At 54.9% G+C, this 12,688-nt stretch overlaps 6 protein-coding genes across 6 annotated transcripts; 5 read left to right on the forward strand and 1 right to left on the reverse strand.

Annotated features, from left to right (window-relative positions):
- Window positions 1–132: 132 nt before the first annotated feature.
- On the reverse strand, window positions 133–682 carry C8Q71DRAFT_854389 (uncharacterized protein; the record flags this gene model as incomplete). The annotated part of the gene is made up of 3 exons (XM_047927042.1): window positions 133–332; window positions 393–486; window positions 536–682. The coding sequence occupies 3 exons, from the start codon at window positions 680–682 to the stop codon at window positions 133–135; spliced, it is 441 nt and encodes a 146-aa protein (XP_047783333.1).
- A 1,363-nt stretch (window positions 683–2,045) lies between these two features.
- On the forward strand, window positions 2,046–3,017 carry C8Q71DRAFT_721053 (uncharacterized protein; the record flags this gene model as incomplete). Its single annotated transcript, XM_047921404.1, has 6 exons — window positions 2,046–2,165; window positions 2,213–2,684; window positions 2,735–2,805; window positions 2,859–2,900; window positions 2,960–2,978; window positions 3,007–3,017. The coding sequence occupies 6 exons, from the start codon at window positions 2,046–2,048 to the stop codon at window positions 3,015–3,017; spliced, it is 735 nt and encodes a 244-aa protein (XP_047783334.1).
- A 2,097-nt stretch (window positions 3,018–5,114) lies between these two features.
- Window positions 5,115–5,423, forward strand: C8Q71DRAFT_694164 (uncharacterized protein; the record flags this gene model as incomplete). The annotated part of the gene is made up of 1 exon (XM_047919894.1): window positions 5,115–5,423. A coding segment is annotated over one exon (309 nt), but the record flags the coding sequence as incomplete, so codon positions are not given.
- A 15-nt stretch (window positions 5,424–5,438) lies between these two features.
- Window positions 5,439–5,819, forward strand: C8Q71DRAFT_700661 (uncharacterized protein; the record flags this gene model as incomplete). Its single annotated transcript, XM_047920134.1, has 1 exon — window positions 5,439–5,819. A coding segment is annotated over one exon (381 nt), but the record flags the coding sequence as incomplete, so codon positions are not given.
- Window positions 5,820–9,709: 3,890 nt separating this feature from the next.
- C8Q71DRAFT_854391 (uncharacterized protein) lies at window positions 9,710–9,943 on the forward strand (the record flags this gene model as incomplete). Its single annotated transcript, XM_047927043.1, has 2 exons — window positions 9,710–9,792; window positions 9,847–9,943. 2 exons carry the CDS (start codon window positions 9,710–9,712, stop codon window positions 9,941–9,943), a joined length of 180 nt encoding a protein of 59 aa, XP_047783337.1.
- A 946-nt stretch (window positions 9,944–10,889) lies between these two features.
- On the forward strand, window positions 10,890–12,419 carry C8Q71DRAFT_885600 (uncharacterized protein; the record flags this gene model as incomplete). The annotated part of the gene is made up of 7 exons (XM_047928559.1): window positions 10,890–11,138; window positions 11,197–11,246; window positions 11,296–11,408; window positions 11,492–11,635; window positions 11,826–11,911; window positions 11,969–12,298; window positions 12,324–12,419. 7 exons carry the CDS (start codon window positions 10,890–10,892, stop codon window positions 12,417–12,419), a joined length of 1,068 nt encoding a protein of 355 aa, XP_047783338.1.
- Between the last annotated feature and the right edge of the window lie 269 nt (window positions 12,420–12,688).

Raw genomic sequence — 12,688 nt, forward strand, 5'->3', positions numbered from 1 at the left:
AGCAGCAGCCTGAGATCATTCTATATACGTGTACAAGCCAAACAAGCCAAACGAAAGCAGATATCAGAGCAGTTCGAGTAACAACAGGAAAACAAGAGATCTAGAGTGAGTCTGGCGATAGCCTGGCAATGGCTACTCCGACGCACTCAGCGCCCCAGTAAGGCCGAGCTTGCGGCTTTGCTGGCTTAACTGGACTACAATATGGAATAGGTGTAGGCACTCCACCTCCTTCGCCCGAAGGTGGTTCTTCACCTCAATGACATCTGTCTCCTTTTGAGAAAGGCGGTCCTCCGTCTCGATGAAACGCTCGTTGAGCGTGGCTCGTGGTATGCCTTTGGAAGGACAAGCCACGCCATGAGCATCAGAGTATGCTTCGGATGTAACTGACGCACGATTTAAATCATCGAGACGGCGTTGCCTGAGTTCGTGGTCATCGAGACGGCGTTGCCTGAGTTCGTGGCTACTTGGTTCGTTGTTCGGTGCCATCTGTACATGTTCAGGTCAGTAGAATTACTATCTGCAACAGAACACATACCGATGGGAGACTTGGAGGCAGGTAGGAGCCGGGGGCAGTTGTGTTGAGACTCGTGGCATATATAGGTCGTATTGCCGCTGCAGGCGTGGTCCCAATTGCACATATCAGGCCAGGCGTGCCTGTCCCGATTTGGGATGCCCGATTCATTGCTCGTACATGCACTAACAGGCATGCAGTCGAGCACCGAATCGAAGCTCATGGGCCGGGGCCATGGCAATGAGGCCGCCGTGTATAGCAGTCACGATTACTGATTCGAGGCTTGGGGCTCAGGGCATTGAACAATGAGGCACGCTTTATCGCCCCACAGACGCGAGAGGAGGAGGAGGAGGAGGGGTCCATTTAGCCACCGGCCGATAGCGCACGCGCGTCTCGACTTCCTGACACGGTGACAGCGCGAGAAGAACCTAGAAGAACTCAACGGCTAGATCTGGCGAGCGCTTAAGCGCAGCATTCGCTCCTATCATCTCGATCTTTGTCACGATACTGTATACGCCTGGACCGTCTCATGCCTACTATGCCCCATTTGCCTCACGCAACCCTCGCCGCCCTCGCACTCCGCAAGCGGCGATGAAAAGGTCATTGTCAGCCGGACGCTGCGTATGGCCAGCGTACGGCTCTATCTCGATGATGCAGCGCTTAATCCGTCTTGTAGCCACGGCCATACCAATCGGACGTCCTCCTCCTCGTTGCCCATCTAACTCATTACCACACGTTCAACGTCCGGCATTCAGCACTCAACATTCAACGCTCAACACTCACTTGGAGCATGCCATTGGCAGGTACGTCACGTCCCAACAGCGATCTCAAGAGTGTACGCCTGCTAAGAACCTATGTTAGACCAACGGATTCTGGGTCAAGTCATGATTGGTGTAGGCAGCTGGACGGCCTGATGCGGATGTATGTCGAACGTAACTGGAGTAAGTCAATGCGAGCTCATGGAGGAACGGCCATGCCCCGTGCCATCAAGTAGAAGTAGAGGTCCTGCTGCAAGCCCGTGGGACTCGCAACTCGCGGACTGGATCATGGAGGTCGATGCGCGCGATACGAGCATAGTGCCGAGTTGGTTCATCTTCACTGGACGAGGGTACGTCGAGACTGCCTACGCTCGAACGGGTCGTGTATTCAATAGGTGAGCGTTGCGAGCTACCTGCAGCTGTTGCACTAGTGGTTCATACCTCCAGTGATTCGCAGCATGATTCGCGCAAACGTCCGCTAGTCCTCCCATAGACGGTCATCGCTTCTACCCTGGTCTGCGGCGAAATCAGTCCGTTGCTCGCACTATGCGGCTTCGCGTCGACCACGATCCTCGGTGCTCGAACGGTGTACTTATGTCAGTTCGTCGTCGCACCTAGACCGGCCATAGCTAACATACTTATCCGGACGCAGTTCCTTCGTTGGGCACGTCTGTCACGCTGTCACGTCTCGGACAATGCAAGACCAAGCTTGGTATTTGAAGGCGGGTCGCAGAGGCGTGACGTATCGGGGCATTCACTTCGTCCCGGGATTCACTATGTTCACTGCACGCAACGACTTAGACTTATCCGACGAGAGGGTCATACTCACCAATGCGGTGTTGGATCCCTCCGCCTTGCTTGGAGATGACCTCTATCTCGAAGTTATCGGTCGTTTGGTGAGTGGCGTTCTATATATGCGAAGTAAGTCTCACAAGCCGCGTAGCGTTGCTTGAAGCTGGACGGTGCGGCAACCATCATCATTGAGTCGACGGACCCGTCGCGCGAATTCAGCAGGCTACCGTTCGATGCGCGTGATTCGGATGCCGACGCCGACGCTGACGATGAAACGGATGCCGACACTGACGCCGACGATGAATCGGACGCCGATGCCGACGCCGACGATGAAACGGATGACGGTGTGGGCGATACTACCGGGACACACGACGAGGAAGGCCCTCAGGCCGCGAATCCAACACGCTCTGATGGTAATGTACAATCCGGCGGGGATGATTCGCAGACCGCAGCAAGCCAACAGAGTGGCACCCACGAAGACGGTGGCAGCGCGGGGACTTCCGAAGGAAGGGCTCATGTGTACGCTGGCGCCACGACGGACGACGCTACCACGCCTTTCACGGATCTTCAGGACGTAGGCTGCGATGAAGACCTGTGGGATGAACTGCGCCCTGCCATTGTCTGTACGTACGCTACAACACATCTTCCAACGTAAAGTCTTGACCACGCACAGGTTACTTATTTGACTATGCTGAAAAGTTCGAGGGAGCGAAGGAGGTCTATGTCGTGCGGGTTCCGTACTGGGTAAGATCGCTGCTGAAGAATCTCTGTACGCGCCTTGCCTAATCATACCATAGATTGCTGGTCACTGGTCCATCCGTTTCTACGTCAAACGGAAAGTGAGCGGCTCTACGAAGATTTATATCACGAACCCTCCCCTTGCTATGTATACGACTAGGGCGGTGATGCATTAGTAGGTAAGTGCTGAACATGTGAACCTTGAAGGTCTCGTCTGATCACCCTCTTGTCTAGCTCTTATTGGATCTATTGGCACCTGCTGTTGTCGATGTTTGGCATATGTCTTGCGCAGTCCCAATGCACCCGCCAATCAAGTTATGAACCTCCGTCTCTTCGCTACTCGAAAGCTGCTCGTCGCCGTATCCACTCTTCGATCTCACCCTATATACCGTGTGCATACTTTTCCTTTCGGGTCGGCTGGTCAGTGCCGCTGCACGTTGTGTAGGAATCAAACATAACTTCCCGTTGTTTCAAGCTATTGTTCAATCCATCCTCTATCATGCATGCATACCTCTGTGGAATCCGCGAAAGGGTCAGGAGGGCCTGCGCTTCGATTTGTCGCACTCAATGGCAAGTTCTGCCGCGTGCCTATCTCTCTAGATCACCGCACAAGGTGACTATGAGCACCCTCTCGCAACTCGTAGGCTCATCTAATGTATCTTCTCGATTTGTTCATTGTTCTCCGTTGCGCGAGGCCCAGGGCACATAGTATAACGATAGTTTTGGATGTTTGGATTCGGTCACGTTTTCTGCCCCGTCATGTACTGCTCAAGGAAGCGCTTCACGCGGTGTACACATAGTATAACGAGAATCTGGTGGGGTCTTGATGTATTGAGGGAGGAGGCAGCTAAGTAGGACGGCCCGTTCGAACACCGTTCATCGCTTCAGCCACCGAAGCGCGGGCTCGGACGTGCGAAAAAGGAGGAGCACCGCGACGGAGCATGTATTTACAGGTCCTCCCGCGCCAGGTGCCTCGGGTTAGTCCCATTGAGGAGGACGTAAAGCCGAAGGTAAGTACTATCCATAGATCACGCTCTACGTCTTTCCTAACAATGACGCAAATCTATAGGTCCAGAGGACGTGAAGCTAGCTAGTAGTCCGACGCTCCAGTGCTCGGCATCAGGTACATACCAGTCATGGTGCACTGCATCTAACCCCTATTCACGACGAGGACAGACCCACATTGGCATAAGTCTTGGACTGCGGTACCACCTTCAAGGTGCGCCATGACGCCCTCTCATCAAGATTGGGCACTGACTTTATCGCAAGGACATCACCCTTCCCCACTGATCATTCGGAGTCACACTATGGAACCACCGTCACGAAGCAATCAGTGGTCCGAGTACACAAGCGCTTTCGTGGATGGGCAACAGAGGTACCTTTGCCTCTGCGATATATACGGATGCCGCGGCGGCGAGGCGACGGATCCTCTTAAAGGTAGTCAGACCCCTGGACAATGGGTGACCTACCGTGAGTTGAAAGCCCATGCCATCGCTGATGAGCAGTCGGATGCCTTGCGAAAGAGGATCGACCTTGGGACTCACGCGGAGACCGAGTATCTAACGCAAGTTCTGGCACGGATCCCTTCTCCCGTCAGCCCCCCGCTGGACGGTTTCGGGACATCAGCTGAGCTACGGACTTCGGCTCAGAGTTTGGAGGCTACTGTTGATCAATCAGCAGCGTCTCCGCGAGGTACGGTTTAAGTTCTCGTCCTGCGTCTAAAACTAACAAAGAGGAAGACCTAGAAGAGCATACACCTATGCTCGTCGAAGTCTCTTTGCGCGAGTTAGACGCCATGTTCACCTCCGTCAATCAGGCAATCCTGGGCTTCTCAGCGATGGCTCCACTAGCCTTTAACAACCCTCCTACGCCTACTTCTCCTTCCTACACGTATTCCGACGAGATACCGGATGTGCCAAATTCCGGCCTGCTCGCGTTGTCTTCGTCTTCGCTCAATTCAACTCTGTTGGCGCACGAGGCGCAGATGTACGACTACTTGGATCTCAATGCTCGATATGCCTCACCCTCACCCGGGTTCGAAGCCATTGAACACATCCGTTTGCGCATCCGAGAGAGTATTCTCAGGGAGATTCGGCGGATCGGCGATATACGAGGGAAGGAATGGGACGCGCAGCGCGAGCAGGGACCTCCGGGCCCCCAGGTTCGCGTCGAGTACAAAGGCGCTACACCCATATACTATAACTGTGGTGCGTATACGCAAAAGTCTATCCATGATAGTTGTACGATGATGTGTTGCAGATCGCTACCATCGCAGAGTTTTTCCTGGGTTTGATCCCGCCGCCGCCGCCTTGTGCTATATGGTTTTGACGCTCATGCTACTCTGTGGCGTATCCAGAAGACACTGCAATTGGGTCTTGGACATTATTCGTTTCGCCTTCGACCTCCTGCAAGCCAAGCTAGGCCTTGTCACCCAGATTCCCAATGACATACGCACCTTGCTTCGCCGTTTCGATCTCGACCCCGAAGTCAAGGCGTACATATGCTGCCCCGAATGCTTTTGTCTCTACCCAGACAATAAGAAGTGTCCGGATCGCTGCACACATAAGGCTTACGAGGATGCGCCTTTGTGCCACGCGGAGCTATTCGAGACTAGAGCGCTCAAGGGAGGGTCCCATACGATGGCCGTACGAAAGTATCTCCACCAGGACTTCAAGGCTTGGCACGCACGTCTACTGGCGAGGAGGGATATTGAGGCAGCGTTGGACAAGTTTACGAGGCAGTCCCGGAAAGCGTCGCACGGCCAGTGTGACAGAGTACATGACATCATGGAGAGCAAGCTCGTTCACGACTTCGTCGGACCCGACGGTTCCCGCTTCTTGGACGGTCCAGACGAGGAGCTGCGCCTTGTCTGGGGCTTCGCTTTTGATAGCTTCGATCCTCATCACATGAAACCCGGTCGCCGAGGCATCTCTTCAACCGCGATCTACCTCATTCTCATGAATTTGCCTCCAGATCTCCGCTATCGCGAAGAGAATATGTTCTTGGTTGGCATGATCCCAGGGCCCGGTAAACCCTCCCTGGATGAGATCAATCATTACGCGCGACTACTCGTCGATGATCTTCTTGCCTTTTGGAAACCTGGTGTCTACTTCTCTAGAACAGCTACCCATCTGGGTGGCCGTTTCGCTCTAGGCGCGCTCATCCCGATGATATGTGACCTCCTCGCCGCTCGCCAGATATCTGGCTTTGCGAGCCACTCTGCCACATACTTCTGCTCAGTATGCCTGCTGGAAAAAGACGACATCGAACAGATTTGCAAGTCCGATTGGATCTACCGCGACGTCAATACGCATCGGGAGAGCGCTGAGACGTGGCGCACTCTTACCACCAAGTATGAGCGAGTCGCACACATCAGGGAAGGTGGGGTGCGGTGGAGTGAATTCCTACGTCTTCCGTACTGGGATCCGATCCGCTTCACAGTCCTCGAGCCCGTGCATCTTCATTTCCTGCGGAACCTGATGCACCACGCTTCATATGCCTGGGGAATGGACAGCTCGAAACATTCCGGCGACGGGAAGCTCTGCTACAAGATGACTGTCCCGCCGTGCGCGGCAAGAACACGAGTCGCGGAGTGGAGGATCAAGGAGAAACTAGCGGATACTGCGACGCAACAAGTTCTGGAGGATGAGCGGTATGCGGTTTTGTGGCATCTATGCTACGATCGAGGCCTTCGGCGAGCTGGGCCTTCACGCATGCTTGCACGCCGTCTGATTGAATGGGTACGTGCAATGGTCCTCCCTTGTTCAGCAGATCTGAGCAAGCCCATGTATTCTACAGCGCAACCAAAGAAGCCCTGCGCCTACTCATTTGGAAGTAGATGCGGAACATGACCGTGACGATACCGCTCGCGCTGGTGCCCTCTACTTCCCTCCCGTGCATGATACCCAGTTTTCGGTGCGCGACGAAGATATGCCAGCTGCAGAGTACTCAACGACAGAGGAGACAAACGCTGTCTCGGTCAGAGACACAGCCCACCTATATGGCGAGGCAGAATCATCGGGGACGGAGGTGTTTGACCGGAGCAGGCGCAGCGAAAGTGGTGGATATGGATCTACGTATGGTCCCACCGATCACGGTGTTGCCAACTCACCGGGTTCGTCTCTGGACAATCAAAGTTTGGACGAGCCTCACAGTGTCTCTGCAATTGGGAACTCCGAGACATCCGCTGCATCACGGTCCAGTAAGATCTGGACAGAAGATGACATTGCGAAGGCCGAGTTAGGGCTTGCAAAACGAAACAAGAATCCGAATGTACGGGCGCCAACACTGCAGGAGCTGTGTCGAAGACGTGGCTTAGCAAGTGAAGGGACGAAGAAAGAGTTGTGGGGGCGATTACTGTCATGGGTAAGAGGAGCAATTGACGACTCAGTACGGACATAAGTAACTGTTTTATATTTGCAGTCCTCCAGACAACCGGAAAGTGCGAGCATGATTGATCCAGATCGGAAGAAAGTCGTTCTTGGAATAGAAGTGTTGCAGGAGATATGGGACGATATGGATCGGATGCTTCTCCCTTCCTCCGTTGCTCCCGCGCCTCGTAAGGTTGCTAGCAGGCCTGGAAAGCTCAAGGCGGACGAATGGAGATCGCTGGGGCTTATGCATCTAGTGATCACTCTTATACGCATCTGGGGATCCGATCGTGGCCGAACAGAAGCGATGCTGCACAATTATATGCATCTCGTGACGGCAGTCTTCATCTCCTGCCTTCGATCAACGTCGCAGAAGCACATCGACGCATATGATCACCACTACTCGACATATCTTCGAGGATTTCTCTCTCTGTACCCCGAGGTGCCCCTCCAACCAAGCAATCATCTCGCTCAGCATTACAACGAAAACCTCGAAGACCTGGGACCTTCGCACTCTACGCGAGCCTTTGGTCCCGAACGTTTCAACCATAGCTTACAGGAAGTGCCCACGAACATGAAATCAGGTATCTGATGCTACCCCAATATGCACGCTCAGTTTTGACATTCACTGTAGGCGAATTGGAGATGACAATGATGTATCACGCAAATCGTGCAGCGAACGTTCGGCCTTTGCTCACCAACGGAGCCCTGCCCGCAGAGTTGTCAGCGCTGCAGCCATCGTTCGACAAGGCCTTCGAGCTCGAATCTAGGGGAACAAGACTCAATGATATCCTAGGCCTGGGTGACGCAGCTAGAATGCAACTCAAGGAATTTTCGACCATGGTCCGCCTAACAAGCGCTCACGAGAAACTCCTGATCACTGGTTATATTGGCAGGCGCGATTTGAAAGGCGAGTACATTGGGTGAAAAGTACAAAAGAGATGTCTGACTTAAAACAGGGTTGGTATCGTGCTCTGTGATGCGGGTGAACGGGTTCAACTTCCGGCCTTCCTTCAGAAGTCACCGGGACGCCAACATACTTGTGCGGACATCTCAAAATCCTATTGATATCACCAATCCTACGCTGCCGGTCATTGAAGAATTGGAGATTGCTCCTGCCAGAATATCACAGATACTATGGGATAAGCAACCTGTTCCTGGCTCAGCTCAAAGGCCGTCTAACCGAGTGTTCCTCACTGTTCGCCGGTACATACCCCTGGACGAGAATGAACGCGCCGATGATCCGTATCGCGCCTTCGGGTTCGCGGTGTCTGGCTGCTTATATCGTGAAGATCTCCTGCCGGCAGAAGTCGTCTCCGCTGAAGACGTCGTATGCCCCTTCGCGTATACACCATATCATCCCAGTGTGCCGGCTCCCAACCGTGCTACGGAGACGCCAGAAGCTACGACCTACCAGAAGACTGGAAGAATTCATGTATTTCCGATTATAAAGGTACGCTGAGTAACTTGATCAAAACATGGAGGCCCTCATATCTGTCACAGGATATGTATACCTTATCGTCGGACTCGTCGAGCGTCGCTGAAGCTGACGCCAACTTGAACTCTGACCTTGACGGGTTAGTTCCGATTGATGCCCAGCGCGCAGTGTAGGACGTTAGTACGGCACCGTCTGCGACATGTCCCAGCCCACAGCTATTTTGTTCGTGTATGTACTGCTTGTGCCAGTGCCGAGCAAGTCGTAGCGTACTGTCTACCGCTAATATGCATCACAGCAGGAGGAGGAGAAGCGCTAAATCGCGAAGTGCCGGGTTGCCATATCGGGCATTCTCGTCGCTGTATCGTCTAACGGTCTGCGCACCGCAAGTTACTTACTTCTAGAATTTGCGCATGCGACGTAGGCCTGCGTTCTACTCATGATATACGAGCTGGTGTTGCCCAACGTCAAGAGATCTGAACCTACCAGAAAGACAGTGAACGGTTGTTCAGCCGCGAACGTACGAATCACGGCGTCCACGCTACGCCGATCGTAGTACTTAGGGTCTACGTGCCCTCCGAGTAGTAGTCCAGTGCAATCTGGAGGTCGGGAGAGACACCCAGATGTGAATGTAAGGTAAGTCGTATGTGCTGCGTGCTCCGCGTCTGTGCTTACGGGGCGACGTTTCAAGACGAATGTAATCCGGTCATTGGCACGCGAACGAAGTGGGGCATCGTCGCGAGTCACTCGGACGTGCGACCACACAGCCGGATGTTGGCCAGGATCGCTGCTCACCAACTCCGTTACCTCCAGCCGCTGCGATTGCCCGACTTTTCATCAAGACGCGTAAAGCAGCACTATCCCAACTGACTGCGAACTGCACGACTCTGACGGCCGCCCGTGGATCTTCGTCCTGTACGACGCTTGTACGAGTCCCGCTATGGTCAAGAGTGGAGGTCCGAGGGACTCAGAGGAGGCGAGGTAGCTCGGGGTAGAGGAATCTCTAACAGCCTGCCGCTGATGAAGGTACGTGCGTCATTGTTGAAGGCATGCGTATGTGCTCAATTCAAGGCAGCACCGACCACGAATGAGTACAAGAAGAAAGATGCGTCTGATCGCGGCGTCGACGATTCACCCGCAGGGCCTGGACAACCTGCTTCTGGCGGCATTTGACTTGGAACAACAACAGTGAGTTGCTGTCGTTCTTACCGCTCTGCCACTCATGTCAATGTGCGGCATCAGGGAAGCACTCAATCCGAAGGGCCAAGAGCACGCGAAGGAACCATCCACCGAGAAGTTCAATGAACTCGTGAAGCTGCGCGACCAAATGGACAGTTAGCTCAAGGATAGTTTACTCTGGCAGAAAAGGGTCGGCGGCGTGCGTCCCCTGCATCGGGCGATTTGTAAGTCTCGAACGTTGATCCCCTCGCTCTTTGCTGATCTCTGCATAGCGGGAGGATTGCCAAGCTCCGAACGACGCGTCGCAAATGTACATACAAATGGGCCCTTTGAGCAGGTCTACCTGCTCTCGCGAATCATGCGTGTGTCACGTCTGAGAACAGGCGAGTAAGTGGGCGGCGAGTACCCCGCCCTGCAGTAGCCACCGAGCGTGGCCTCGAGCTATGCGTGGAACCAGAAGGCAACACATTTCGGAGCTGCTGGCGACTACGGGCAATGCGGACGTGCACGGTGTAGAACATCCACACCTCCAGCGCGAGCACGCAGCTCATCGCGCACGACCGGGAGTATCACGACGTCGCCTGGTTACCAGGATCGACAAACACCTTCGTGTCCGTCAGTGCAGACACTAGTCTGCGTGCATTCGACCTACATTGCATCGAGCACTCGACGATTCTACACGAGACACATGCGCAGAAGAACATGCCGGATCCATCGGCCCAAGAGCCCCTGCAGTCACTCCTTCTCACCGCCTTCGCACATTACGGTCGCCATGGCAGCACCACTTGGATCTGCGAGAGCGTACGTGCACGTTGACGTGCGCTCGGCGGTGTACCACACGCTGCAACGGGCATGCTATGTCTTGCCGTACCATGCCACCATTGCGCCTGGACCTCCAGGATCGCCCGCGACGGTCAAGTGCCTACTACCGTCCGAACTCATTGAGACACGTCTGCTCGCCGCACTACTGCAATTCGTGCCCATATAGCAATGTCGGGATCAATCGCCCGCTCACTATCAGTACCTCAATCGCTCCATTTCTCTCTCCCCTCCCACTGCCCGTGTCCCCGCGTACGCCTCGTTCCCACCTCCCTGCGTCGACCGTCATGGCCCAGCAGAAGCAGAAGCCCGCCCTCGAGGGCGTCCACATCCACTACGCAGACGACGCCCGCAAGATCTTCCACGCCGTGATGCAGAACAAGCTGCAGTCCGTCACAAAGCACCTCAACGCGGAGGAGTGCGCGGCCCCCAAGGAAGGCGACGTCTATGTCTGGGTACCCCAGAGCCTCGCCGGCGATGCATACAGCCCTCACATGGAGTGCTTCACCGAAGGCGAGTCCTGGACAGCCTCGCGTGTATGAGATCGTAACGTAACGCGAATCTCCCTTGCACCCACGCTCATCCCGTCGACAGCACTCCCCGGACAAGACGAAGGGACGGGGAGGTACCGCACAGAGAACCGAGTATGTCCCTTCTAGCCGCTTGAGCGCATTTTGTCTATACGCTTATCAGGTTCTTAGGAGACCGTATCGTCAGCCAGGGCAAACGCGACCACTTCATCAAGCAGACCTACTCTGTCTACTACAACCATTCCGCCAACGCGCAACCGTCGCCGGATGGGGGAGGTCAAAAGGACCAACGAAGTGGCATATTGGTGTGTCCCCCGTCCATCCTACGTCCATGATGCGCATAACCGACGTTTGTCCAGACGCGTACTTCACAAACCTGACCGATGGCCAGCTGGAAAAGATCGACGACATCGAAGACCTCCGCGAGCTTACAGCCCCAGGGGTTATATTCAGAGAAGAAGTATCCATGCAGGCCCCGAAGAGATTGCGAAGCCCTGCGCTAGGTTCATGACACATTGTCTGCATTCCCGGACCTCCCGTTATTATACATCGCTATGCCCCGGGCGCGCTGACCTATACCGCACCAGTCTCTTCTTCGCCGCCACTATCTGTCGCCCATCGCCACCGCGCTCACTCTGCTACTCCATGATGGCCGCTTTTTGTGGTCCCCTACGGCCCGTCATTCCTTGGCAGCTTTCTGGAAAGCGATGACATTCTCCTCAAGACCGCCCCCGGCGCTGTCGAGTGGTAGTAGTGGGCACAGTGCGCACCACGGCTTCGTGAGTACCTCCTCTGGCGGAGCAACAATCCAACCAACTCATGTAATTTCTCTACAGCCCGGCCCGTATTACGGAGACGAAGAAACGGCAAAGCTGTGCGGACGGTTCGTGCCGCGTTCATTTGCGCGCCCCGACCTTCCGCCGTTGTTCACCGCCAACCCGCCAGCGCTGTCGCCGCCCCTCGCGCTGTTCATTGCATACGCCCTTCGTCGAACTCGACTCCACACTTTCACACTTCCGTCACCCTTCGCCGCCCTCTACCTGCTCACTGGTTACATGACTTCAAAGCGCGCTTCATTCCTGAGCTCACCGATGGATTGCAGCTTGCTTCTCGACCCGGGCCCGATTCGAGCGTGCACGCATACGATAATCCGCGACGAGACATGTGTATGTAATGCTGTACTGCGCTCAGTATAATGCAGCCCGCGGCGGGAAGATACGCAAGTGGGAGGGACCGCTGGGCCAGTGCAACTGTGTACCACGCACGCTTGCAGCACCAGCATTGTGAGCACGCGCATGGCGGCGTCCATCCGAAGCAGCCCTCAATCTCCGAAGTCATTTCCGACCAATGAATGAGGCGCGGCGTCATCTCGACTTCCAGAAGCCTTTAATGGAGCGGATGTGACGCGCTGGGTGGGTCCACCTTCCCTATTTAGGGACAGCGAAGTCGCCTTGGTGGGTCCAGCCTCTCAATGAGGATGAATGAGGAGACAATGAGGTCGCGTCTGTGTGTTCGTCGTCTCCTTCCGGGCGCAATGAGGTTGCCTCATTGCTTTC

The sequence above is a fragment of the Rhodofomes roseus genome, assembly GCF_022264815.1.
Source record: "Rhodofomes roseus strain CIRM-BRFM 1785 chromosome Unknown C8Q71scaffold_3, whole genome shotgun sequence".
Taxonomy (NCBI): Eukaryota; Fungi; Basidiomycota; class Agaricomycetes; order Polyporales; family Fomitopsidaceae; genus Rhodofomes; species Rhodofomes roseus.